The sequence below is a fragment of the Corvus cornix genome, chromosome 2, assembly GCF_000738735.6.
Source record: "Corvus cornix cornix isolate S_Up_H32 chromosome 2, ASM73873v5, whole genome shotgun sequence".
Lineage (NCBI taxonomy): Eukaryota > Metazoa > Chordata > Aves > Passeriformes > Corvidae > Corvus > Corvus cornix.
Window position 1 is genome coordinate 66,058,770 of NC_046333.1, and position 25,839 is coordinate 66,084,608.

Below are 25,839 nucleotides of genomic sequence, written 5' to 3' on the forward strand. Positions count from 1 at the left end.
TGCTGAAGCAGATGTTTCACTGTGTGAGAGGTGTAGCTGATGTATTTGCTCCCCTTGTTCCCAGGGTGACTACCCTTCATAGCTGTTAGCCTGGGTATCACAGTAGTCATCTTCTGTGTTCTAGCTTTTGTGTGGGTTTTATTTGTCCTTTTGAATGTATGAGAATTGCAACAGGACCTGAGTCAACGCCCACCTTAATTACAGAAAACAGTTAAAACTGTGGCATAGGACCAGATTTATTTTTCTTTGTGTTTACCCTTCTTTCTTCTGTACCTGCCAAAACCTTGCAGAGGGATTTACATAAGTTGATTACTTCAGGGTGTTTCTTCACCACTAGATTTCAAGTCTTTGCCATGGGAACACAATTGCTTCAGGGCCCAAGGCATTGGTAACTCTCTTCCGCGGCTCCAAACTGCTCAGAAGAACATCTCTACCTATCTTATGAAAAGTACAAATTGTGTTTGCCAGTCTCTGGTATGCTGAGAACTTTTTACCTCAAAATCCTTTTAAACCCTACACTGAGGTTCACATACTTTTCAATAAGAGCTTTAATTTAAAGGAAGAAGGCTATTATGTACCAACATCATTCCCACAACTGGGTGGAGAAGAGTTTGTGACTCAGTGAGGAGCAAGTTTGCAAGTGTTCTCATTGGGTGTTTGGATAAACTTTCCAAAGTTGCTGCAAGAGGAATCCAGTGGTAAATCTCAGCAAGCCCTCATAGGGGCACCTCAGATTTCCAAATTGGTTTGTTACTCTGTCTTAAAGATTTCTAGTGGTAATGTTTCTCCACCACTGGTAAATAAAGACAGAAAATGAATGTTTTCAGAAAGCCAAGGGGGAAAAAAAAGAAACCATAAAGTAACCGCACAGGAAAAAGCACAGCTTTTTTTGTTGGAGTGGAAATTGTTCAAATATATGATTTTCGGGAAAAGAAGAGTTGATAATTGTTTTAGCATGCATAATTGGTCCAAAGGTATGAAGTTTGTAGAGCTTTATATGTTAAAAGGAAGTCAGTTCCCTTGTGATGTTTTTGTAACAAATAAATCTTTTTTCCTCCTTCTCTAGGTTCTACCACATAGAAAAGCTGTGAAGCCAGGCATGGTACTCCTCTTTGAACTCTTCCTTCTTCGTGGCACCTATACCTGGATTGATCGAGAAGTGGGATGGGGAGCTTTTCCCTTATGTGATAACAATTTTAATGCTTTGGAAGGAAAATTTAAGTGTCCCTTCCTCAGAGGCCATTATGACTCCAAAGTTGACCGATTCAAAAAAATTGAAAATTTTATTTCTCAGGACTTGGATCATTGGTTATGCAATCTCTACTTTCAGGTTTGTATTTTAAAAAATTGTTTAGTTTCCTCTATATTTTTCTATATGATTCTGAAATTGGATTGTGGCTCATCCCCCATTTACTGGGATGTCTGCTTTAATCAGTAAGCATGGGAAAGATATACATGGGAAAATTATACGGGAGGAAATTGTAGTAAACAGAGAACAGAGAACAAAAACTTCCTAAAATTCTTCTAGCAACATCTTGGACTGCTAGGCTCCACAAAGAGTTTACAGCAAGTGCTTTTTAAAATGTTTTTTCTCCTTTTCATAGATAATTAAACTACCACAGGATTCAGATAAGCAAAATAAGTGTGCTATGCATCTTGATCTGCCACCCGAACTTCTCATGTATTCAAGCACAGCTGGAAAGAATGGTGTCTCAGAGAAGGTTGTACAGTCTGGACCACAAGGTGATGGATTCAAACTTTGATGTTTACATTTAGGTTTTCCCTGGAACAACCCATAGTTTCATTTCAATGTTGGCTAGTCATTATTGTTCTTGTTAAGCTAGATTTTCTTCATTCAGATATGGGTCCAACAGGTGTTATAGCAGGAATACTGTGACTCTTTATTAAGGTGGTTTAACTCTTTTTTCAGGTGTGAGCAATTTAAACTGGCTTCATTTCTGAGGATGAAATGGCCATGCGGGCCTATGCTTAAGGCTGAATAATGCTTGGAATGTCACAGCAATAACAGTTCACCTGCTTAAGGCACCAGCCTTACAGGAAGAGAAAAGAAAAAGATGCTTTTTTTGTGTACTTCTGGAAGAACTTTAGGACCTCCCTGGGCTGTAATAGGACTTCAGATACGGCAGCGAGATAGTTCTGGCCTTGGAAGCATGCCTTATGCTACTCCTATGAAATTCTGTTAAGATTCAATCAAGTGGTAACCCACAGGGAGGATGATTATCATTTTCTTGTGTGCAGCAGACCTCCCCAGAAGCTTTCTTAAAAAATCACTGAATGCTCCTTTTAGACTGATCCTCCCTGGCCTCTGTGAACCTTCTGGTGTATCTACACTGGGGACACAACTGGCTGTATTGCAATGGGCTCACAGATTGCTCCTCCACTGGTAGAAATCCAGTCATGAGAAGAATGGCAGGACGCTGCTTTCATTCTTTTCTTTTTTCAGCATGTGGGATCAAACTGCCATGAACAAAAAAAAAATGTTTTTGCTGTACAGATATTTCTATATTCTCTCTTGTTTAATGAACTGAAGCATTCAGCCAACCCATACATTGTAGCATATGTGTGAATATTATGTGCAGATCTGAAACAGAATTAGTTCTAGGAACAGAGGTTCCTTAGGCATTTGAGAACAGCAGTAGTGATGCACTGTAGATGGGACAGGAGGAGAAAGGAGAGGATAGTGAAAGGGAAGAAAGAGAACACCTAAGCAATAGTCATTTATCATGGCAAATGGGCAGCTCAGGTTGGAAGCATAACTTGAAAAGAGTCGAGGAGAAGTATTTTTCAGACAGTTAGTGGTGATTTAAGAGATAAGGAAAATGAGGTTTGCCCTGAGATGCTTTTAGGCTAAGTAACAACTACACTGTGATCAAAAGGTTTTCATATAACCACCCAGATAAGAGAAGTATGGAGGTGTAAACATACACTGTACAGAGGATTAAGGTCTTTTTTGTTGTCATATGTCTTCTACATATCTGCTAAGTTACTTTGAGATGCAGCAAACCATGAATAGCAGATCCAAAAGGTAGAACTGCAGGCAACTCTTAGCAGCAGTGAAGAATTATAGACAAACTCTTAATGGATCAAACTTGTTTGGTCTGACCATCAGTCTTCACATGCATTTGGAAATGTGCATAGAGGATGCAGCTAAACAGGTCATGCTTTCTGGAAACACTTGGAAAACTCGTGATGCTCAGTTTGAAAAGTCAAGAAAGGCATGTTTTTAAGAACTGAGAAAGAGCATTAGTGTATGTCCTATTTTGCATGCAGACTTCTGAAATTTGTTGATAAGGCGATCATGGAAGATCTGTAATTTTCCTGCCAAGCAGATTTGCACTAACAAAAATTTTAGGAGTAATTTTTGATATTGCTTATATTTACTTCTTTTTCTTGGAACGTTCTTTAAAGATATTATTAGCTGCCAATATCCCCCATGGGTTTGTTTTTTAATGTATCTATGCAGTGCTACAGTATGCTGTTTCTGCTGGTGATATGTTGCTAAGAGATTTAATAATGGGTAAACAAACACAACATGTGGTAATCCATTTCAAATTAAAAGTTTATTAAATGCTAGCTTGATGACTTTCTGGCTATTTACAATTAAAGGAACGAACCTTAGAGAACAGGAGATCACGTGGTGAAAATCCCAACTTCAACATTTCCAACAGAAAAATGTGTTTATGATCTGTGGCGAGCTGTTGCACATTGATATGCCCTATAAATACAGTACTATATCTGTTAAACCACCAAAAACAGGGGTGGGGAGGGGGAAGCTCTGTTAGAGTGACATTAAGGTTGAGACACAAACCAGAGAAAGCAAGAACAGTCTAAATGAAGACGGGTGCTCTGTAACTCACTCTACTGCAGTAGTCTAAATAGTGAGTGATCTTTATATCAATGCCATATGTGGTACTGCAACATATAAGCAAAATAAAGCAGGTTAGGAGATGGTGTTTTAACCTTCACTTCAAGTTTGTCTTGGTTTTAGAAGTTTAAAACAGAACCTTCATATTATTTCCATTAACTCCAGGCTACATTATTCTTTTAAACCATAGCTCTACATAGGGCTAGGTAAGGCTCTTCCCTTCTGCACAGGCTCTCTGGTCTAAAGCACAGTGCAGGGAAATGCAACATAATGACTCCCATTCTACCTCCTTTGCAGATCACAGATGCACGTTATCAGATCTGGTGTGTTTCTTAGTCCAAACAATATCTTCTCTCCATTCTTTTGAAGTGGTGTTCTCCAAGAGGTTTGTGGCAGAAGACAAGTTCTGTTTTCGCCACCACCATTCTTTGCTTTTCTTAGAAAAATATTCTGCTGTTGATCTGTTGCTCCTTACAGGATCAACAGTCCCTGTCAGAGAATAAATGACAATTTCTGAGTGGAATTCATTATCTGCTGTTGTGCGAAAGGTGGTAACAGCTCTAGTAGAAGGAGCTTAGGTAAGAAAATTTGATGCATCTACCAGGAATGTTGACTTGGTAGGTTTGGATCTAAGTAACACAGGCTTCTAAAATGCATGAAAACTTCGAAACTTTGAGTCTCCATATAAAAACAATATACAAATCCATCAAGAAAATATTCTTACAGTGAAATCCAGCAAGACCCCTTTTGGCTTTAGTATCCACAGGAAGAGGGGATTCACATGTGCAAAATGTCAGCAAAGCAGTCGGTTTTGGAATTGGCAGCTCTTTCATCCCCATAAAAGTGGATGGATAGCACTCATACATTAGTTCTCCAGCTCAAACACTTTTAGGTCAGACACAGGCTCATTTGGGAAGTGTCACTCTGGACTTGTTGGGAACCTTCTTCCAAATTCTTGCTTTTCCAGCTGCGCTGTTGATCTGACTTGACACACAAACACCAATTTGTGCCCATCTGAACTTGTGATCAGATAAAACAGGCAAGTGGAAAGCTAGGGATTATTTTATCCACTGAAAACCTTTTTCATTTCAGTTGACTTATTCATGCCACTTTAAGGCTGGCCATTTTGAAGTCCTGAAGTTATGGTCAGCAGTGTACCAGCATATTCTGATGCACACTCAAGACCTAAAAAGGGTGCTTACAAGGTAGAAGGTGGAACAGTCACTGAGGATTAGGATACTGAAACAGTATTTTTTTTTCTTTTTTAGTGCTAAGTTTTCTGTATTTTTGGTGAACCTGAAGAATCATGACCGACTGTGCAATTTTTTAAGCAGTAATTATCCCAATCTCTGGAGTGTGAAATCAAGAAAGGAGTTTCACTTAGCCTGGCTATGCTGGGGGAGAGGTGTTATCAGACAAGATTTTGAGGGAAAGTGTTTAAAGGTAGCCAGGCTAGTTTGGTCCCAGCAGCAGGATGATTTTGCTGTACTAGAACTGGTACAGTGTTGCGTTAGCATGACTACCCTGCTCCCAGTGTCTGGACCAGCAGAGATGTTTGTTGCTATTGCTTTTCTGGGTAGATTTGTCACATAGAAATACTTCCACTACCTCAGCTGTCTTTGGACTAAACACCTACATGCAGATTTTCTGTGTCTAGCATTTTCTTTCCAGAAAGTCTGCTTGTCCTATCCTCCCCCGCTCTACTATGGGAGCATAAAGAAAAAGAAAAAGCAGTTGCTTGAGAACGGTTTTAAGGACACTAATTTTTTTTACAATGAACAAATATCTCATTTTTCCCCTACACTTTTTTTTCTTTCCCCTTACAAGGTTTGTTGCCTAACTGCAGTGCATGTGGCTCCTGTGCCCTGTGCATCAACCAGAGGAAAAGTTAGAACCACTGAAATGTCTTTAGTTCTCAGACTATGAGCTTATAAAAGAAATAAATATTATACAGAGAGATCATTTTCAGGTGCATAATTTTTCTGGTTACTGTACAGCTTAGAACATTTGTTGGTCCATCTTCCTTCTGTTTGTCTGCCTGGCTGTTAATAATAAGGTTGGTTTGTACCACTTGGCTTCAGCAGTCCTTGAAACTCGCCAGGGTTGTAAAGCTTTAAACAGTTGTGCAGGTCTTTAATTGTAAATTAGTTTTGACAGGACTGCTAAGACAAAGGCCTGGCCCATCCCATCGTGATGCTAGCCGACAACCCCTTACTGCTCCTGGAGCAAGGAAACATGTGGAAGGAATTGTTCTTTTACATTTCACAGCTTGTCATTTCCTCTGCAGGGCAACCTCTGACCTCCCCGAAAGATCCCGACACCCATAAGGGAAGTATTCCCACTGTTGTAAAGGAAGTGGAAAAGCAGTTTAATGCTGCGAAAGGAGGAGAAGAGTGTGTGTCAGAAGAAGCTGGGAGGAAAAGAGAAGAGCTTAAAATGCTTCCAGCAGGTCAGGACTTTTATTGCGTTACTTAATTTACTGAAAGTTTGCAAATAGATCTGCTTGGCATGTGTGTGAGCAGCCCCGTGCGCCTTCCCCCTAGCCCTGTGATATCATCTCATCATTATTTCACTGGGCAAAGGAAATGATGGAAGAGTTTAAATCAATTGTTAGGGATCAAAAGCAGCTTAGGCAAAGAGGTGCAGAAGCAGTGGACTCCCCTGTCTAAAATATATTTGTAGGCCAAATGTGTTAGTAATTACAAGGTGTGTGTGCAGTGCACTGACAACATTAGATTACGGCTGGTGTTTCTGTGACATTTTTACATCCTTTCATTTTATTTGGTCATTTATATCCATGGATCACAACATGTTGCTGTTAGGTGCTTGGGAAGTACTTTTTCTTCCTGCAGCAAATTAATAGCAATATCCTTTGTTAATTGTGCTGAGCTAAATTGCATAAAAGTGCCTGTCTGTATTTACATCAGGTAGCATTTTCTTCTGGGATGTAGGATTTCTGAAGGCAAAGACCTGCAAATTGCTATGATGGTGTTTTTTCCTTGGTTTTGTTAATTTTTCTATTCATTTTTATTGGTTGTTTTCAGGATTTTTTTGGTAGTTTGTTTTTTTGTTTTAAGTCCCAGGTAAAAAGTATTTATCTGAGAATTGAGTAATACAACCCCTAGGTCCTCTCCTAAACTCAAAGACTGCCATGACAGCCAGAGGCAGACTTACCATGGCACAGGGATTTGAAGGTGCCAAGGATATGGATACCTACTCCCACTTCATAACCCCGGCCTGTGCGTAGAGATGAAAGTGCAAGTGGAAATAAATTAATCCCACCTTTTGAAGGGAGAGGGTGACTTTCCTTCTGTACCAGGAAGCTGTAATAGGTGATGTTTAGACACTGAACTGTGAAATATTAAGTAACAGAGAGCTACCTGAGGTCTGATACTACCTCTTATCTGTGTAAATAGTAGCTTGTTGTCTTCAAGTCTGTGGGCTCCCCAAAATGATGCAGTAGAATTTTGGATGAACGTAAGTTTGAAGCCAATTGACATGCTAGCTTCCCTTTTACAGCAACCCCTGAAATATCATCCAAAAATAATTTCATTGGTGCTGTCCTTCTCTGTTGCCTGTCCAAGAAGGCTAGGACTATGCATCTGCTGCTATAGGTGTGTGCTGAATATGTCAAGTGGGCACAGACAGAGGTAGGAGCTAGTATGGTATTGCCAATCAGGATTCATAAATGCTGAATATTGATATTGACCATCACAGATGTGTAAGAAGTAGAATACAGAGATGGTGTCATTTTTTGTTAAAAGGACGTTTGTGACAAAAGGTTAAGAATATTACAGAAAAAAAAGTAATAAAAATTTTCAATCTTCCAAGGGTTCTCATTGCATGTCCTGATAAGACCAGCACTTAGCATGTCTTTTCTAGATGTTGGTCCTTCTAAGAATATAAACAGAGCCCTAGCTTAGAAAATTTGTCCAACTTCTACATTAGTAGAATCTACTTTGAAATCTATTTTGTTCATTTGCTCAACATTAGTTGTGCAAAGCAGCTTAAAATACTCAAAACAGTAAAAACATAAGTAATCTTCACGAACAAAAGGGTTTTAAAATAATGTTTAATGGTGTTTGACATTTGATTTTGTCTGCTTTTAATTTTTTTTCTGATTTCTTTTCCTAGACTGTATTTGGATGTTTCCGCCTTTAGACTGTGTCTCGAAAGCCAATTATTAGTTGTGCAGGTAGACAGGTATTCCTTCTCCCCTCTTCCCATCACCAGTGTTTTTCTAGATCTAAAGCCAGTATGCTGAATTTTTGTTCAAATTGCTTATGTGGAGTTTGGCAGAGACCCAATGCCAAACACAGCATTTTAGAACCTGCATTTTCAGTTCAAGACAGTCTCTTACAAATACCCTGGAACAATGTAGTTACAGAAGTGGCCTGATTCGCAAAGGTACTGAATTACCACAACCTGTAACAAAGCAAGGTTCAAAGGGCATTATTATCATCAGCTCTGACTAGGTATATTTGAGAGATAATACTATAATTGACTGAGGACTAAAAAAAATAAATTCTAAGTTTACCTGAACTATAAGCAGATTTCCAAAATATCCATGGATTTTGAATTAGGTGAAAAAAGCTTTTCCTTATCTTTGTTCACAGTACAACAGAAATTTTCCTTGATGAGCTCAGTTTTTGGTACTTGCTGTACCTATTATATATGATTTTAATGAAAAACTTGTTTCAAAAGTCACATGGCTAAAGCATAGATTTTCTGTGATGGGACACTGTCAGTAATAACACCACTAAACTCATTATCTGCTCTTAGAAATATGGAGGGAAAAAAAGCTTCATTTTGAAATCCCCAGATACTTTCTGTAGAATGATATATAAACTAGGATTTATACTGTTCCTGATGTTTAATTTGAAGCTTCAACAGTGCATTTTTGTCCCCAACAATGCTCATCCCAGCAGGCAACTGATCTCCTGTCTTTCTCTCACATGAAGGCCAATTTTTTTTTTTTTCAAAGCCCTCAGTTATGCATGTACCACAAGTAAAACCCCTGGAAACACATGAAATATTTCTTGTAAGTATTTTTAGTCAGACTGTTACAAGCAGCTGGCATTCTGCTCTTTTTCGGGGTTTGACAGAATCCCTGTGATTCCTTCAGCTCTCTGTTCTATCACCTTTCTAGGGCACACCTAGGATCAAGTTTTAGCTCCTACTTTCAAATCTTCTTCAGATTTTCAGCTCAGAAGGAGTCTTTTGCTTGATGTCTGTCTTCTAAAACAAACTGAGTATTGAAAATAACACGTTAAATATTGTTCATATTTAAGATCTGAAATTCAACAACCTTCCTTCATCTGTGGAAAAATGTTAAGCGTTGGGAAGTGGATTGTGTCCTTTTGTGACATCAAAAGACATTTCTGTCAGAGCAAAGCTTCAGAATAATATCTAAACTAAGATGGCATCAGGCTAACCAAGGGGCTTATTACAGTAGCACCAGATAACACTCAAAACTGTTTTCAGAACTTATTAAGATGTTACTTCCATATCAAAATAAAACAGAAACAGCTTCATTCTAATTTTATCATTACCTTTGGAGAGGAGGCTTTATATTTGCTAAAATGCGCTTATATAAGTGACAAATAGTTTTGTCGAGAGGATTATATTTATGCTCACAAGCACTTCTGAAACAATTTTATGAAAACCGGTGAATCTTCATTGTAATATTTCTCTTTATACCTCAATGAGGTTCTTTTCCTTCTGAGGTGCTGTTTGCTTCTACATAACGTTTGTATACAGATGCAAAAATAATTACCTAAACAAAAAAAATAAAGCTGTTCTCATGGATAATTCCTCATGGGTGCCTCTTTAAAGGAAACAAAATGATGTTTTAAAATGAAGATTGCTTGCACCTCATTTTTTAATACAGGTAGAGCCCCAGAGGCAGAGCCTCATATGGCTGAACCTTCTCTTTCTCTGCTGGTCTTTTCCTTCCCTGAGCAGGACTAAATAAAGGATTACATTGATTTTTCCAATTAGGATTAAATTCAGATCCCGCTTACAGTTCTGAAATCCACACAATCCAAACTCTTCAATTTTCCAACTCTTGCCGTGCTATTTGATTTCCCACAGGATAGTACATTACTAGGAAGGGAGTCCAAATAGGATCTTCATCTTATCTTCTGTCCCTGCTGTGGTGATTTCTTTGTCTCTTGCTCTACTCTTGGATTGCACCACTCTGAAACCCTTTCCTACTGACTTAAAGAGAGATTGCAGCTATCAGAAGGGACTGCACTTTCCCTCTCTTCTTTGGCCCCATATAAATCAGAAGTAGTTCCCATCAAACTTCTGTAAGGTAATTTCCTAGCTCTGCTATTTCTTTTTGTTCATATTTAAAAAAAATCTTTTAGACTCCCCATGCCCCCCATACATAAATAATAAATATTTCACAGTATCAGCCCTATATGCATTTAGGGTGAAGCTGAGCAAGGGGATGTGCTTCAGATGTGTGTATCAGGTATTAATGGGCTATCAGTTACCAGGACCAGACCAAAAACCTGGTCTTACATGAAATCTTCAACACACAGTGGGGTTCCCACTGTTCAGTGGTGTCTCCCCAGCCCTTGGTTTCATTCTACCAGTTGACTCCTGTTGCACCACAGTACTTATTACAGAATACATAACCAAACATGACAACTTCCAGACTGAATGCAGAGGGTAAAAAATGATTAAGTTTTATTCTGCAAGGGTTAGGAAGCAGTAAGATACTCTCTAATTTTAAAGGTCATGCTATTATGCTTGGCTATTGCCTTGAGAAGGCTGTTGTGGAAAAAGGTAACAGGGTACCAATAATATTTTTGTTTCCAACATCTCTCCATGGTATTTTAAAAACATAGGTGCCAGTGGACCTCAGGGATTTTGTACGGGTAACCCTTTCTTTGTATTCCTTGGTATCTAAACTATTTGGCTAGGGCTTAATATGACCCAGAAATGACTGCACTCAGCATTGTCAAGGTCTGGAAATAACCTTCATACTGCCATGATTTTCCAAATCCAGACATTACTATTGTCATGCCCATTCCACAAGGGTGGGAAAAAATGCCACCCTATTTTTCCTATTTGTCTTATAAGAATGTAGACACTTAAATTATTCTGCTGGATTTCTTGTTAATAGCTGATCACAGATTTATAACTTTGGATTAAGAATCTTATTGTCTTTTCCATGCCCTGGTGTAATCATATTTTCCTGCTTTTATGCATATGTTTCTTGACTTCCAAATAAACCTATTAACAGAGAGTCTACATCTTCCACTGTGCCTTTGTCACAGCTATGATACCTGTTTTTGATCATCCTTTCTTGGTATTGTTTTCTTCTCCTCAAATTGTTCATTTTTATCATGAATGATATTATGTTCCCCTGTCAGGGAACAAAATGTATTTTGAGTCAATTTACTAAAATAGTCACTGCTAAGTGTTTGGACAAAGTTGACACCTTTGACATTTTCTAAAATGGCAAAAATAACTGTATTTAAGGTATGATTTATGGGTACTGTATGTCAAAGGAATTTCTATGCTATTACAGTTTCTGATGCAGCAATCCCACTCCTTCAATGAACAAATTGCTGATAGCACAGCTAATTAATGCTTTATTAGTTTTCTGTGGTCAATTACAAAAAGTTATAAAAAAGTAAAATGCAATTTAATAATAAAGAACTATGTGGTTCTTGTTTCTCAGAACTGCTTTGTTTTTTGCATGTGGAAGAAACAATTTCTACACAGCTCAGTTTTATAAGACGCATTCCCTCCCCCCCACCTCTAAGTAAGAGCAACTCCTATGATTAAAAAGCAGACTGGAGTCTTTAAATGTCTTTCTGATTGCTGGCCTCTATTAAAAACTTCTTAAAATAATAGATAGGTTTAATTCCTCAAGCCAAAGAAAAATTGTATCATCTTAAGTATTTTCCATATTTATTATATTGATGAGATTTGGCTACTGAGAAAAAAAAAGGAAGTAAAATCTCTTGTATTGCAAGTTTTAAATGTACCAGGCTAAGGTTTACTTAATTAGAACCTCCAGGCAATAAAGGAGCCCTCTTTTAAATTCTGTGAATCTTAATATGCTAAATAATGCAAAGCTTCAACTCTTCAAGCATGAGACACACATCTGGCAGCTTAACATTTAAATTACAGGAAAAAAAACCACTTCAGTAGTAATTTTCATGAAGAAAAGAATGGGAAATGTATTACAACTAAATTTAATTTCTTTTTAGATTTTTCATCCTGTCTAATTGCAGGCATTTCCCATCCTCTCTTTTATTTATTTATTTCCATACAGATTTTTTCTGTACTTTTTATTGATCTTTAATTTGAGCAGCTTCTTACTATTACAGCCATTGAAGAATTACACTGTGTTTTTACTTAGCAAAAATTGTTCAGAGAAATCTATGAGGAATTAAAGTAATGAGCTCACTGGTATAGAAAGAAAAGAGCATTCAGAGCCTTACAAATAAAATATAAAAAGAGCATGTCATGATTAAATAACAGACTTGAGTTCCTTCTCCCTCCCATTTCTTAAATGTAGAATATTATTGTTTTCTTTATTCTTTTTATTGTCCCATTTTTTTTTGCCAAGATAATTACTGCTTTGTTCCTTTGACTCCAAAAACATTGTTAAAATATTCATCATTTCAGCAAGACTGTTTGGAAACCCATTTTTGTATACTGTGGGGGGGAGGAAGAAGAAAAATTAAACAAAGAAAACCACAGGAACCATCTTTACAAAGGTGTATTTATATTTTAATGTATGTTTATGGGTTCATATGCGTATCCCATACACAAATACATAGACACAGTTTGAACAGCGTGTGTGCACACACGTGACACACCCAGCAGCTGCATTTTATGCTGTTTCACTGATTTCAGTAGACCTCTTCTTTCTCCCCAGATGATATAAATACCTGTAAATCCCTCCTTCACTATGAATGTTCAACCTGTACCTGTGTGTATATATATGTAGAAAGTAAGAAAGATATCCATGGGTGTGCACATAAATACACAGGCCTAAAACTGTGACATTGTATATGCATATCTTGTGTATCAACCTCTGTAACACCTAAGAGCAGATCCTACCGGTACTATGATTTTAAATACACTTGACTGTCTTCTACTACGTGGAACTCAAAATAACTTAAAAGGAAAAAACTTGAAATCATTATTAAGTGTGTTTTTGGTTTATCCTCCATGTGTCATACATTAAAAAGGGTAATATAGACCTTTATTTCTGCCACACCCCTGCTTGCTGTGATGTGGGAGTACATTTTTGTTCATTCCACAGGTCACTGCTTTTCAGGAGCTTGAGGGACATGTGAATTGTGTTTTCTAAGCAAAGTTTATTCGAGCACTTTGTGCCTCATTCTTGATCCACAGCTATGTCCATATAAGAAAATTAACCTTCTGTCTTCTGAAGAACACTTCCTGGGGCGTTTGAAATACCCTCCCATGTAACTCTTCTTGTGTCTTCTAGTCTTTCTTTATTTTTACTTTTCCCCCCATTTTATGTCTATGCAATTTTTATTTCCAACACCACAGGTCCCTGCATTTATCATACTAACACTTTCAGAAATCAGGAGAGAAATAACCACCTATTTATAACCCAGATGGAGGAGGAAAAATGATCAGCCTGAAGTCAGTCAGGATCTTGTTGGGAGAGGGACCAAAACCCGTCTGCTTCCTTTCCAGAGCTTTATCTTATGCGCTAATATAAAAATAATTAATGTTTGGGTTTTTTTTTAAATTACAGATGATTGCCAAGATTGCCACAGCAGTGCAGACAATCACTGTGGTTCATTTTGGCTGAAGGAAGTCCAAGGAGAACATCACAAGGTACTGGTCTTGATATGAACATCACCATCTCACTTAAAGCTCACAGAGAAGCCATTGGAGCGTCTACGTATGCCATTTGAGAATGATTTGTGGGCTTGCTTGCTGAGGTTGTTGTGCTTTTTTAATCTATCCCTGTGAATTTTTTATAGCCACAATAATGCTTCACATGTCCAGGTGTATTGCTGTCTCCTGTGTAGGTCTGTAGGGAGCTAATCTCTCCAGCAATGAAACTTCAAAGGAGTAGTAGAAAAGCCCACTGAGTAATTGAACAACAGAAGCTTGATCAAGCTGCTGGATAATTTTATTTCAGTGATGTGTAAGCACGAGATAGGTTTCCTAAGCATCCATAAGCTTCAAGCTCTCGTGTATTTGTGCAGAAGACCTCTACCATCAGAAGCTTTTAGTATAGGTATTTGTAGTATCCTGGTCAAGGACATCATTAATTTGTGGACAAATATTGTGTCATCAGTGCAAGTTACCATGGAATTTTATCTGCAACATGACAATGCTTTCTGGGTGAGATGCTACCGAAACTTTCAGATTTAATGTAAATCCTGAGAACTAAGACACAAAGAAGACTCTGTATTCCTAAAAATTGCTTCTCCCTGCACTGTATTATTAAATTAGGTATTTTCCAATGACAGTTGCAATTTTTTCTCTGTAAGTGTTGCTCCACTTCTATCCTTAAATCAGCGTGGCTGCGGTGAATGAACTGCAAACATGAATATTCAAATTAATCATTCTGGTAATTTGTCTCACCCTGTTCTAGATACACTCTGAAGCATTTTTAATGCTTTTAATTGCCCATAGGAAAAAAATCACCACAGTAGTCAGAGTACCCACAGACTTGTGTGACTACTAGTGTAGCACAAATACTCAATGGCTGGGGATTATAATTGCAGCTTTTAACTTCAGTAGGGTGATGATCTATATTTTGTGAGCAAAACCAGATTGGCCAACTGGAAATTCCCTGTCTTTTCAATGTCTAAGTTTCCAAGTGATTTGCTTTTTCAGGAAGGTAACGATAACTTGAAGAAAACAGAGTTACATATAAATGTAGCTGCAGACTGAGGTGTGCATGTGTGTGGGTGTTTAGCCATATATCTCCAGGAAGGATGATTTAAGGACCAATGGAGAGGGTGTAATGGGCAAAGCAACCTGACCCAACCCATGGGAGTGGCAGAGTGAAATTCATTTCCTACAATCCCATAATAACACAATGTCTTTGAACAAAATGTCATGGTCTTATAGGAGCCTCAGTTGTGGGTGGCTCTCAAAGCCACATTAAAGTGACCTGGTTTCAGTGAGGTGCATAAACCCATGGGTAATTCGGCACTGTCTAGTCCCTTTGGACTCAGTGAAATGACTCACAAGCTTACAGTTATTGACATGTTTGGATAGATTTCTGAACTGAGCCTCTTACGAGAATCTTCTGCACAAAAGAAATGTGAGCATGTGAAATCTCCTTTCAGAGGTTGTGAGGGCCCCTCATTTTTAATGGGATAAGTGTACCCTAATATTCAGAGAGAGACTTGTTTTAGCATGTTCAAGATTTAGGCATTTGGCCTGATTTCTATAATTAGGGTCTACTTGTGTCTCTGGATACTATTTTCTAAAATAATTTTGCTTAACAATCATATATAGGAAACCATAACAAATGTAAAGAAAAGACTCAAGGAAGAAGACAGAAGTACACGTATTGGTTCATACTCCTCAACAGTCCCTTTCTTTTTGTAAACAGATATTTTAAATTTATGGGGTTTTTGTAGTAAAAGGAATCAGAAAGATCTTTGAGTCTGATCTCAACTTTTTGGGGATGTCTCTGCTTTGCCCTCCCTGACCCCAAATTCATCTATGCTAGAGTTGCAAGTGGTCTCTCACTGAGTGTATTCTGAGTGGTGGGCATTAGCAACAACTTAACCTGTGTTATAACGAGTGTGCAAACCACTGCATCTATTACGATATTGAATGGAGCAATAAAAGAGAGAATGCTCATGGTCAGTGATTTCTGAGAGAAGTAAAATATATTCTGTGGTTATAATGCCATCCTCATGCCGATGACTAGTTTCTGCTTTTTGTACCTCAGAAAAGAGCAAACACAGTCTCAGAGAAATTAACTCGTAATACTCTTTAACACCTTTAGGATTTGTGTCCCTAATAATGTCTTTACATCTGCTTTGCACAGGAATAGTTTCATGGAGACAATGTCAGTGCGAGAAAGGTACCTTGTACACACTACCCATTCTGAAACCTTGACTTCTAGGGAATAAGGCTGGACAGTCACGTGGCTGAAATTCAAAATGTGCACGAGATCTGTGTAATCCAAGATTCAGAATACAAATTTACCTTTTAGAGCAGAATGGTTTACAGAGTCAAAAAAAAAAAAATCTTTGTAGTTTGCCTAATTAACAAAGAGTAAAGTGATGTGACTGCAACAATGTATCCCTCCCCTTGTCCTCTCTGGACTTGTTCACTAAATGTTAACAAACCCTTTAGAGTTTGGTTTTGTGCCTGGGAAGGTATTAATAGATATCTTTGTTGCAGTCACCTGCAGATGTTTGTCTGGTAAATTACAACTTCATTGTGTCTCTTGGTGGAAGTGATGTTTGGCTTTCTGTCCAGGGGCGATAATGCCAGACATCCAGGGAATCTGGCAATTAATTCAGAGAGGTGATGCAGTGCTGAATCAGACCCTGTGCATGCAAAGTTGTTATTCCAGGGATGAGCACACATCAGGATTCTCTACTTTGTAGCTCAAAGGGTAGTTTATTTAAACTATCACCAGCACTGAAAGATACAGTACTGTCCCTCTCCTATGTGCTGGCAACCAGGGAAGGGTGGCCTGGATAAGAATGGGTCCAGCTGAGAGCTAACACAGTTAATTAAAGAAAAAGAAAAAAAGAGAAGCCAAACAGTATTAATTCCATTCCCAGATCAGTTCCCTCCATATGGCTTACTATGTACATGTCCAGATTTTTGCACTGACGGAGTGTGGTGTGCCACACAGGAAAAAACTAGCACATATAGGAAGACTGACTGACTGCTGGTATCACCGTGAGCTTGCATCTCCTTGAGAGGGTTTGTCAAACCACAGCCTTATAGGACCATAAATCAATTCACAGAAAAATAATCTGTGTGCAGCTCCAGGCCCCAGGATTTTAGAAGGTTGTAAAGGTCTTTTGGATGTGTCCAGAGGAGGGGAAAATGTGGGGGTGGAAGGCATGTCCTGTCAGGAGTGGCTGAGGACTTGTCTAGCTTGGAGAAAAGGAGTCTCAGGGGAACCTTGTTGTTCTCTACAGCTTCCTGGGGAGGGAAAGTGGAAAAGGAGGTGCTGAGGTCTTCTTGCTGGTCCCCAGTGACAGGGCATGTATGCACCAGGGGAGGTTCAGACTGGACAGCAGGAAGCAATTTTTTATTTAGAGGGTGGCCAAAAGCCTGTAATCTACTTAGAGAGGTAGTTGATGCCCCCAGCCTGTCAGTGTTTAAGAGGCATTTGGACAATGTTCTTAACAGCATCTTTAACTTTTGGTCAGCCCTGAACTGGAACACAGATGTTTGTTGTAGGTCCCTTCCAACTGAAATAGGCTAGTCTATTCAAAGTGTTTTGAGCCAACTTTGCCACTGCTGGTTCCCACGTTTGTTATAGAGTGAAAACAGAGCTAGAATTCAGAGAAGCTGGCACCTCTTACTTTGCTAGCTGTTTTCAGCTGATTACCTTAGTATTCTAATTTGTTTCTTCTTTTCATTTAAAGGTCAGCTGGAATAACCCACCTGCCCAATGTTATGAAGAAAAATCAGGTCCTGAGAACAATGACAACCGAGAAGAAGGGAAAACATCCACAGAGAGCAATTTTTATTTGGAAGACTTGGAGAAATATACCTTTTCTGTGTGGTAAGTGATCTCAGCATCAAATAGTTTCACAATCCAAAAGTTTGTCTTGCTATACGTGTATTACAGAGGTATCTACATTTAGATGAAAGTTATTAGGCTAAAAAAACCCCCGAAAACCAAAAAAAAACCCTGAACCAGAAAACCCCCATGGATTTTCTTTTGACTTCTTAGTAATATTTATGATTGAAGTTGAGTTAAAAAAATTGGAAGCACTTTTTGTCTGAGAATGCAATTTTGACATTGCTGCATTGTTTTGAGAAGCTGTGTCAGGGAAATAAAGGCAAGATGATTTCTACCATAATCTTTTCAGCATTTTAAGAGCAATACACTACCTTTTCTGGATGTTACTTTAAATATTATTACTGTTCTCTGTAATAAAATACACATATGGGGAATGACTTAAAATGAATAGATAAATTAAAGTGAAATTAAAAAGGCTACATCAAAATGAAATCTTTTCATTTACTTATAATTATATTTCCTGGAATTTCATCTAGGTAATTGCAAAAGTTGGACAGTTATTTGTAATTAGTAAAAAACAATGAAGACCCAATCCTGCACTAAATGAAATGATCTGATAATATTTCATATAGCTCCCTATTGTGCTTTGAATATTCAAAACCCAGGTGTACATTTCTGGCACCCATGATCTTCTGCAAATCAGCCCCTAGAGTTTCAAATAAAGCATCCAGAAAACAAACATCAGAATAGGGTGTATGTCTGTGAAAATTTAGTTTTAAATTACTTCCCTATCAAAACATGAGACAGGATTATCTCACAGGCAAGCCAAGCAGCCTTCAACCTCACTAGTGCTGTCTGTGCCCTGCTCTCACTTGCCACATTCACTTGGTGCCTTTAAAATTTGCAGGAAGTCAGGTAAAGACCTTACAGACACAGAATGCATTTTCACCGTAGTAATCTGCATTCAGCCCTAGAGGTGATTGACCCTGAGTGCTGCAGAAGGCAGAAATCAGGTAGAAAAATAACACACACTCATATAATTAGGCTTTCATAATTCTGCTGAATTAATTATGGTTATTTTGGACAATTAAGGACTCCCCCCATCCTGGCCATAATATAAGAATAGATTTTAGAGTAGCAGTGCTCATCCAAATATCCTTGCCAGCTCCCACTGTTTCGTTTTACCTACCTCAATTTTCAAATAAAATTAACCAAATTATCATCAATTATCTATCTCAAGGTGCTTGCTTTCTGTAGTGGTGAACTTCACTTTCTCTCTTCCGTGTCTTGTAGAGTTACAGTGATAAAATTAATATTTAATTGTATATGTCCCATCCCTGGAAACGTTCAAGGCCAGGTTGGAGGGAGCCCTGAACCGTCTGGTGGAAGGTGTCCCTGCTCATGGCAGAGGGTTTGCAACTAAATGGCTTTTAAGGTCCCTCCTAACGTAAACCATTCTGTGGTTCTGTCTACCTTTAAAGTCAGCAGCATTGATCCTTTATTCTTTCCAAAGTTGTGCAGCTTGAAAGTGTTGGGAAAGGGGCCCAACTCCACCCATATCAGCCTGGTCCCGGGCTTTCAAGCCCGTGGCCTTTGTGATTGCACAAGGTATCTGGAGGAGCAGAGGGGACAAGCTCTTGTTTCAGTTGCCATGCACCTTGCCTTCTGATTTGGGAAAGAGGAAAAAATTACTGCTTTTTCTTCCATTTCCTTTTCTATTTCTTTTCTTTGTCCTTTCTTAGGCAGCTCAGCTGTCCCTGAGCCCCATGCCTGCAGGGACACTGAATTTGCCAGGGCAGGCAGAGTTATATTCAAGCACAGGAATTTACAGGGCATGAACCAGATCTTCCTGGTACAAAACAAAGGAAACAAGGCCTGTGTCAGGGTGCTGCCTGTCCTAGGTGAGGCCATCATCTTGTTATTTCAATATGCCATTCTATTTACTGTATCTGTCATCCTGTTGGAAATAAGGACCAGTTCTTGCTTTATTTACTTATTTGTTATGTTCAGCTCCCATGAGGTTAGAACAAAACAGAATTTAGAGGGAGGGAATATCTTTGCTTTCTTCTTCACTTGCGGTCATCATATTTATCATAAAGAAAAAAAAAATAGGAAAATCAAATTACTCCATTCTTGGTCAAGTAATATAGGTATTACACATAGCATGCCATGTAAACAATGTGTCCTTAATAATATATTTTTAAAACATAGAGTTAATTCAGGTAATTTCCCCAGAAATCTGATACCTTGTGAGCTGTTAATTCCATTTGTTACTATACCAGCATGATGTTTCAATTGTTGCTCACTTCTGTCTCTCTCCTCCTTTCCTTCTGTCTTACTTTCTCCATCAAAGGACATCAACTCCTCTTTGTCTGTTTCCAGACCTTCCTCTCTACTACAATTGCTACCTTTTAAAAAATGCAATGCAAGATAATTAGCTACTACAAAAATTTTTAATAGCACTGTAGATCTGGGGGCAGCTTAGATCTCCATAAACTTCAGAGTTTTAGATGCTCCAAGATGCAATCTGAGCAATTTCCTTGATCTTTTATTGCAGCTGGTAAATCATTTATTGGGCTAGGTTATTTTACAAAATCCTCTTAAAAAAAAATCCCATAAAATGTATTTATCATAAAATACTGCATGACCAACAGTCTTCAAAGTTGTACATACCCTGTATTAATTAAAAGCTAGTGTTGTACTGTGACAAGTTAAAAGTATCCACTGTCTCAGTCTCTCTCTTCCCCCCCCACTCCTTGCCTCTCCCCATGATTTTTCTCTCTTCTTTTCTTTCTCTCATATTCTCTTCTCTTTTAAGGCTTGCCAAAGGGGAGATTGGTGAGTATGAGCAAGATATTCTTTTGTGATCACAAATATTTTTCTGATAATTGTGATTTTTTTGTTTTGTTTTGTTTCCATTGCTATAGCATGCTTGTCCTTTTCCATTTATATTAATTTGACAGTGGTGTCTCACATCCGTAGGCCATAGTCAAACCTCCTTACAGTGGGCATTACACACATATGTAATAAAAAGACCATTTTGGCTGCAGAAGCCCACAGGCTTCAGCTTCGATCTTGCAGCCTACACGAGTGATTCTCCCACTGTGCCCACGCACAGCCTTGCTGAGAGCAGCAAGCTTTTGCTTGGGTCCAGTTGAGGCTGAGTAGGATGAATCTGAAAGATAAGGTGAGGGCAAAGAGGTTAAGAAAACAGACAAAAGTGGTCACATATTGCAGGGCCATCCGTGCTGCTGAGGTGGTCAGCTGCAGTCACAGCCTGGTAGATGCTAGATGCTCACCAAGTGTTTTGCTCACCTTCCTGGAGAGCCCACCCCAGGACCTTGCCTTGCACCACAGCATCACTGAACCTCCACTCTCTGAGATTTAAGTTCCTGGAGCTAAAAGCCTGTGCAACCTGCAACAGAAGATCAATATCATTTGTGACTATTGTCTGAATAATACAGGTGAGATCTGTAACCTTGAGAGAAAAGGAGGAAAGTTTGGAGGAATTTTGACTTTGCAGCCCAAAACCTGCTGTCAGAAGCTCTCTAGCTCTCTTCTTCTATTCCCTGAAACTAGCAAAATTTGAGAAAAAAAATGTTCTTGATGACTATTTGTCACCGTAAAGCCAGATTTCCTGAACATGCATAAAAAACCAGATGTGGGAAATAATTTCAATGCTTCAATGTTTTAACATTGCTTTTTATATATAGTTCTAGAGGAGATGTGAAAAAGACCCCAGATTTCAAAAACCTCCATTTTCTTAATACAAAAAAAATATAATGACATATACACTTTCTGTGACTTTTGGAATCTTCAGGCTTGAGTTTAGATATAAATACTAGCAGTTTCAATTGCCAACAACTTATCATCAAACACAGCTCTCAAGGGTTAATATTACACACTAATATAAAAGTAACGATCATCCTTTGTCTCCGTGTAATTAGCTTTTTAACAACGTGCCTGTAGCTCATACCCAGGCTAAATGCTGCTTTGAAATATTTTCTCCTCAACTCCAAATGTGTTAAGCTGACTCTGGCCAACTTCTATAAAACCAATTAATTGTAGGGCACTGCCTTTTGGGGGGGGAGTACCCAGTACCCCACGCAGCAGTGCCATGTGTTGCTCAGGGTGGCTTGGTTGCAGGCTGGTCAGTCCAGCACCAGTGCAGGACCAGACAGCATCTTGATGCAGGAGACAGGCTGGTGTCCCGTTTCACACAGGCATCAATCAGAAATAAATCCTATCTAGAGTCACATTCTTGCATTTCTGGAATCCAGGGCATTGGGCCAGGCTTTGTTTCTCACATACACCCGTCAGAAGCAGATGCAGCCCTTGTTCAAGAGAGGTAGCAAGCAGAGGGAGAGGACAAAGCAGGCTCTTGGCAGGCATGGGACAGCCTGGGTAGGGTGAACAAGGTTGAACCCCTTTAAAAACCTGCCTCAGCACCTGTAGACTTCATGATTTTTATTAATTTTTTTCTTCCAACTCGAGAAGGATACTGAGGGGCAGGAAGAGTTAACGGTAAAGAGCACAATACAGTAAATTTGTTTTTTATATAAAGACAATAAACTTTCCCTTTATAATACACATGTGATTTGACATTGAAATAAATGCAGATGCTTCTTTGCTTGGTGTATTCCCTGTTGTGCTTTTTAAAACACCTTCACATATGGTTTTCCTCATTCCTGTGAAACTGCTTGTTGTTTATGTCATACAAATAGAACAGATTGAATTTATACCAAGTTAGGAGGGTGATGAATCCTACGTTAGAGGAAAATCCTTGTCTGAGTGTTTTGAATTTGTTCAAAATTAGTGTTGCCTATTAAAAAATTTCCCTCGATTGTCCCTTGAGCTTTCCTAAAGTAAAAAAAAAAAAAAAAAAAAATTCTGTGGCTGCCTATAAATGCAACCTTTTATTCAAATATGTAACATTTACCTAAAATCAAAGGTCAAATTTTACCAGTTTTTTATAGCTGCTCTTGTAGGATCTCTTTCATGCACCATATATAAAATATTGCCATTAAGAGCGGACATTCAACTTCCTTTGTGAAAAGCAGAATAACCCTTTATTGCTTGCTTTAAAAAGTGTTAATCTTTTAAAAATTTCTCAGTAACTTCTGATAGTCCACCTAAACCCTGTTTCATTGTTTCTAATGCCATTTTGAAATATAAACAAAGGCAGGCCAAGCTTGAACTCTTAGGAGAAATCAGAAGTCCCACTGTTTTCTTTGAATGCTTTCAAATCTTTCACGTTATTTAGTTGTGTGAGCACAATTCCCTGATTCTGGAATCTTTGTGGGACTTTTTTTTGTAGGCAAGTCTCAGCAGTACACAACTCATGTTTTTGTTTGGTTTGGGTTTTTTTAACATATTCAGGTATTAGGTGGTGTTTGGTACATGTTCTCAAATCTTTGAGGATTGAGTTTTACAGCAGACCAGTACATATTTCTGTGGACTTTTTGCTTTAGTCTTGGTTTCATGGATGATTTTTCTGTTAGAGGAGAAGTTTACATTTTGGAAAATAATTCTATGGACAAATCATTTAATATGACTATGGCATCTTTCCTATGCAATCTAATTTTTCTGAAGCTGTCAGTTTCTTCTTTTATTATATAATGTAATTCTTAATTGGGCAAATTCCAATGAACTGCACATATTCAGGGATTTCATTTCTTTTTTCTCTTGTGCAATGGAAGAATTATTTCCCTGTTCTGGTTCATTGTGGTAAAATTTTGCCAATGAAAATTGAATGAGAAATAAAGTGTTTGGAAACAAATTTGAAATCAACAAAAATTTATTTCAAAATTAATCTAAACTGGTGGGAAGAAAGATGGGAAACAAACTTCTAAGGATTGAAAATACATGAAACATGAGTCTTTGCTAAGAACTGTTTTCTCTGGGAATCTTTTGCAAAGCCCTCCAATATCTATGCACACTCTTAATTTTGCCAGGGTTTGATATTCTTATGGTGATGGAAAACATGTGCTATTGCAGTTACCTATGGACTTAATGCAATTATACATTATTATAATTTTATTTATCTGTTCAGGGTGAGAGAAAGAGTTGAGAGCCAATGCCTTTCCTCCTGCAGGTTCCAGACCTGCAGAACTCCACCAGCTGAGAGAGGGCCTCTAGCAATTGAGAAGAGAAACTAGTGATACAAAAAATCAGTTGAGAGTGTCAGTTGAGAGTCATCAGTGACTGATCAGTTACAATTACACTTACCTTAGGGAGATGTTTGTCTGTTTGGTTGGTGTTCCTTTTTTTCTTTTCTGCTGGCTTTAATGTTCTTGAGCAGAAACGAGTAGTGAGCTCAGTCATGGAGCAACTTCAGTACAAAGTTTTCCTAGAGATCTTGTCAAGGGAATTGTGTACTTGCCATCTGATTATGAGTAATGGGGCTGAAAGAGCAGGGAAGATGCTCCCTAGTGCTGGAGCAGTTCACAGTTTGACCTAGACCTCTCCAGGATTGTGCGTTCATAATTGCCCGCCAAAACACACTTTCTGCTCGTTTCCTCCATCTTGGAGAATTCTTGTCTGGTAAAAGTAAAAAAATATGGTTCAAATTTGGTAATAGTAGGGGGAAAACTGTGTATGACTACCATGCAGCTCTTTGACAATAAATTGCTAATTTATCTTCTTAAATATGGGGAATGCTGAGTCTCCAGTTACCAAGCAATGTGGACTCACAATGTTGTTGGAGCCTTTGCCATGAGTGCAGTCAAAATACCTTCTAGAGAGCACAGCCAGCTTTTCTCTCTCACAGGCATTTCACACAATTCAGCTTGGATTCCTGCTCAGCACAAAAACACTTTTTGACCTAGCTGAATTGCCCTTTGGTTTGCTCAGACTCATAGGAGAATGGGAAAGGACTTGGGAAACTGGCTGTGAAACGTCGAGTCGGGAGAGATGTGGTTGTTGTTTGTCATTTAATAAACATTTTGTTTTCATGAGCTAGAAAAGATGACATTACTGATGACTAGTGGAGAAAAGCGAAGCTATAAGTGTGCCATACATGGTCATCTCTAATGAATAGAATGAATAAAAATAATAAGTGCATTACATAGCTAACTGTCACATCTTCAGGGCACTACAGTAAATAAGTGGGAGTTATACATGTGCATTAGTAGCAAAATAGGTACCACACTTAGGATCCTATTGAGTACAGTGTGGAGAGAAAAATATGATAGATTGCTGCTTTTTATCTGTCACTGCTGTGGCACAGAAGCATAGACCATATGTATGTAAAATGACTTTGTTATTTCAGTAAATTCTCTAAGTCTTTCTGTTGTAGCCTGTAGCAAAATGAATAAGTAGCTGAAGATCCTAGTGGGATAGTTCTGATTTTATCAGAATGAAATACCTCGGCAGAGGCATAATTATTATTAAATATACAGTGATGTGTGACAAAACAGCCAGAGAAGTTAGCAGGGTTTCTGCTTTTACAGGTTTTCAGTACAAATTGAGATGCTTCACAAAGGGTGGGAACAAGAAGCCTGTAATGGTGAAGCTGAAAAGAGCAGAAAACTTTGGGCAAATGTAGGCCTTGTTTACTGTGACTCTTGTTTCTTATTTCAGAGCTGATGATAAAAGTGTGGATGACAGTCAACATGCTCCTCCTCAATCACGTAGTGGAACCAATATCTCTTGCGTTCTATTTTGTCCTTTGGGTAAAAATACAGCATCTCCCTCTCTGGCAAAGTCAAATTTGGGTAGGGTGGAGATGAGGAAGGTGAATTGGAGACAGCAGAGAGGATCTGCCATTTGCCTGGCCTTGGATCTGAATATTCAAACCAAACTGCCAGGTTTGGGAGTCTGGTTACAAAATTCTGAATAAAATGCCATCTGTCTGCCCTGTGATTTAAGAGGAAGTCCAGCCAGTGAGGAATTTACAGTCGTCATGCTTAATTCTTATGACAGTGTGAATCACTGTCTTGAACTTAGTTTTTGAACAGACTAGGTAATCCTCTGGTGTACTTTGTCTTCATAAGCTTTTCAGCCTGGTATCTAGATTTATCCCAGTTTTTGGTTTAGGTATCTGCTGAGGGCTAATGACTGAAAACATGCCAGACTGTTTTATGGAATTAACAGTGGTGAAACTCCTGGTTCAGCTATTCTTTCTTGCAGCTGTACTGAATGCTACGTCTTTCTCACAATGTGAAGAGATGCTCTTCCTGGCTGTTAATTCTCCAGTCTAAACCACTGCAGGGGAAGAGAGTTGGGGATGGAAAAAAAAATCCCATTCCTTCATCAG

General features: G+C 38.5%; 1 protein-coding gene across 1 annotated transcript in view; it reads left to right on the forward strand.

The window, feature by feature from the left end:
* LOC104691452 overlaps positions 1-25,839 on the forward strand; it is a 170,199-nt gene that overhangs the window by 58,950 nt on the left and 85,410 nt on the right. The window contains exons 10-14 of the mRNA XM_039549741.1: positions 1,067-1,330; positions 1,605-1,743; positions 6,174-6,335; positions 13,647-13,729; positions 17,482-17,621. Coding sequence (XP_039405675.1) covers positions 1,067-1,330; positions 1,605-1,743; positions 6,174-6,335; positions 13,647-13,729; positions 17,482-17,621 — 788 coding nt within the window. The remainder of the gene's footprint in view (positions 1-1,066; positions 1,331-1,604; positions 1,744-6,173; positions 6,336-13,646; positions 13,730-17,481; positions 17,622-25,839) is intronic.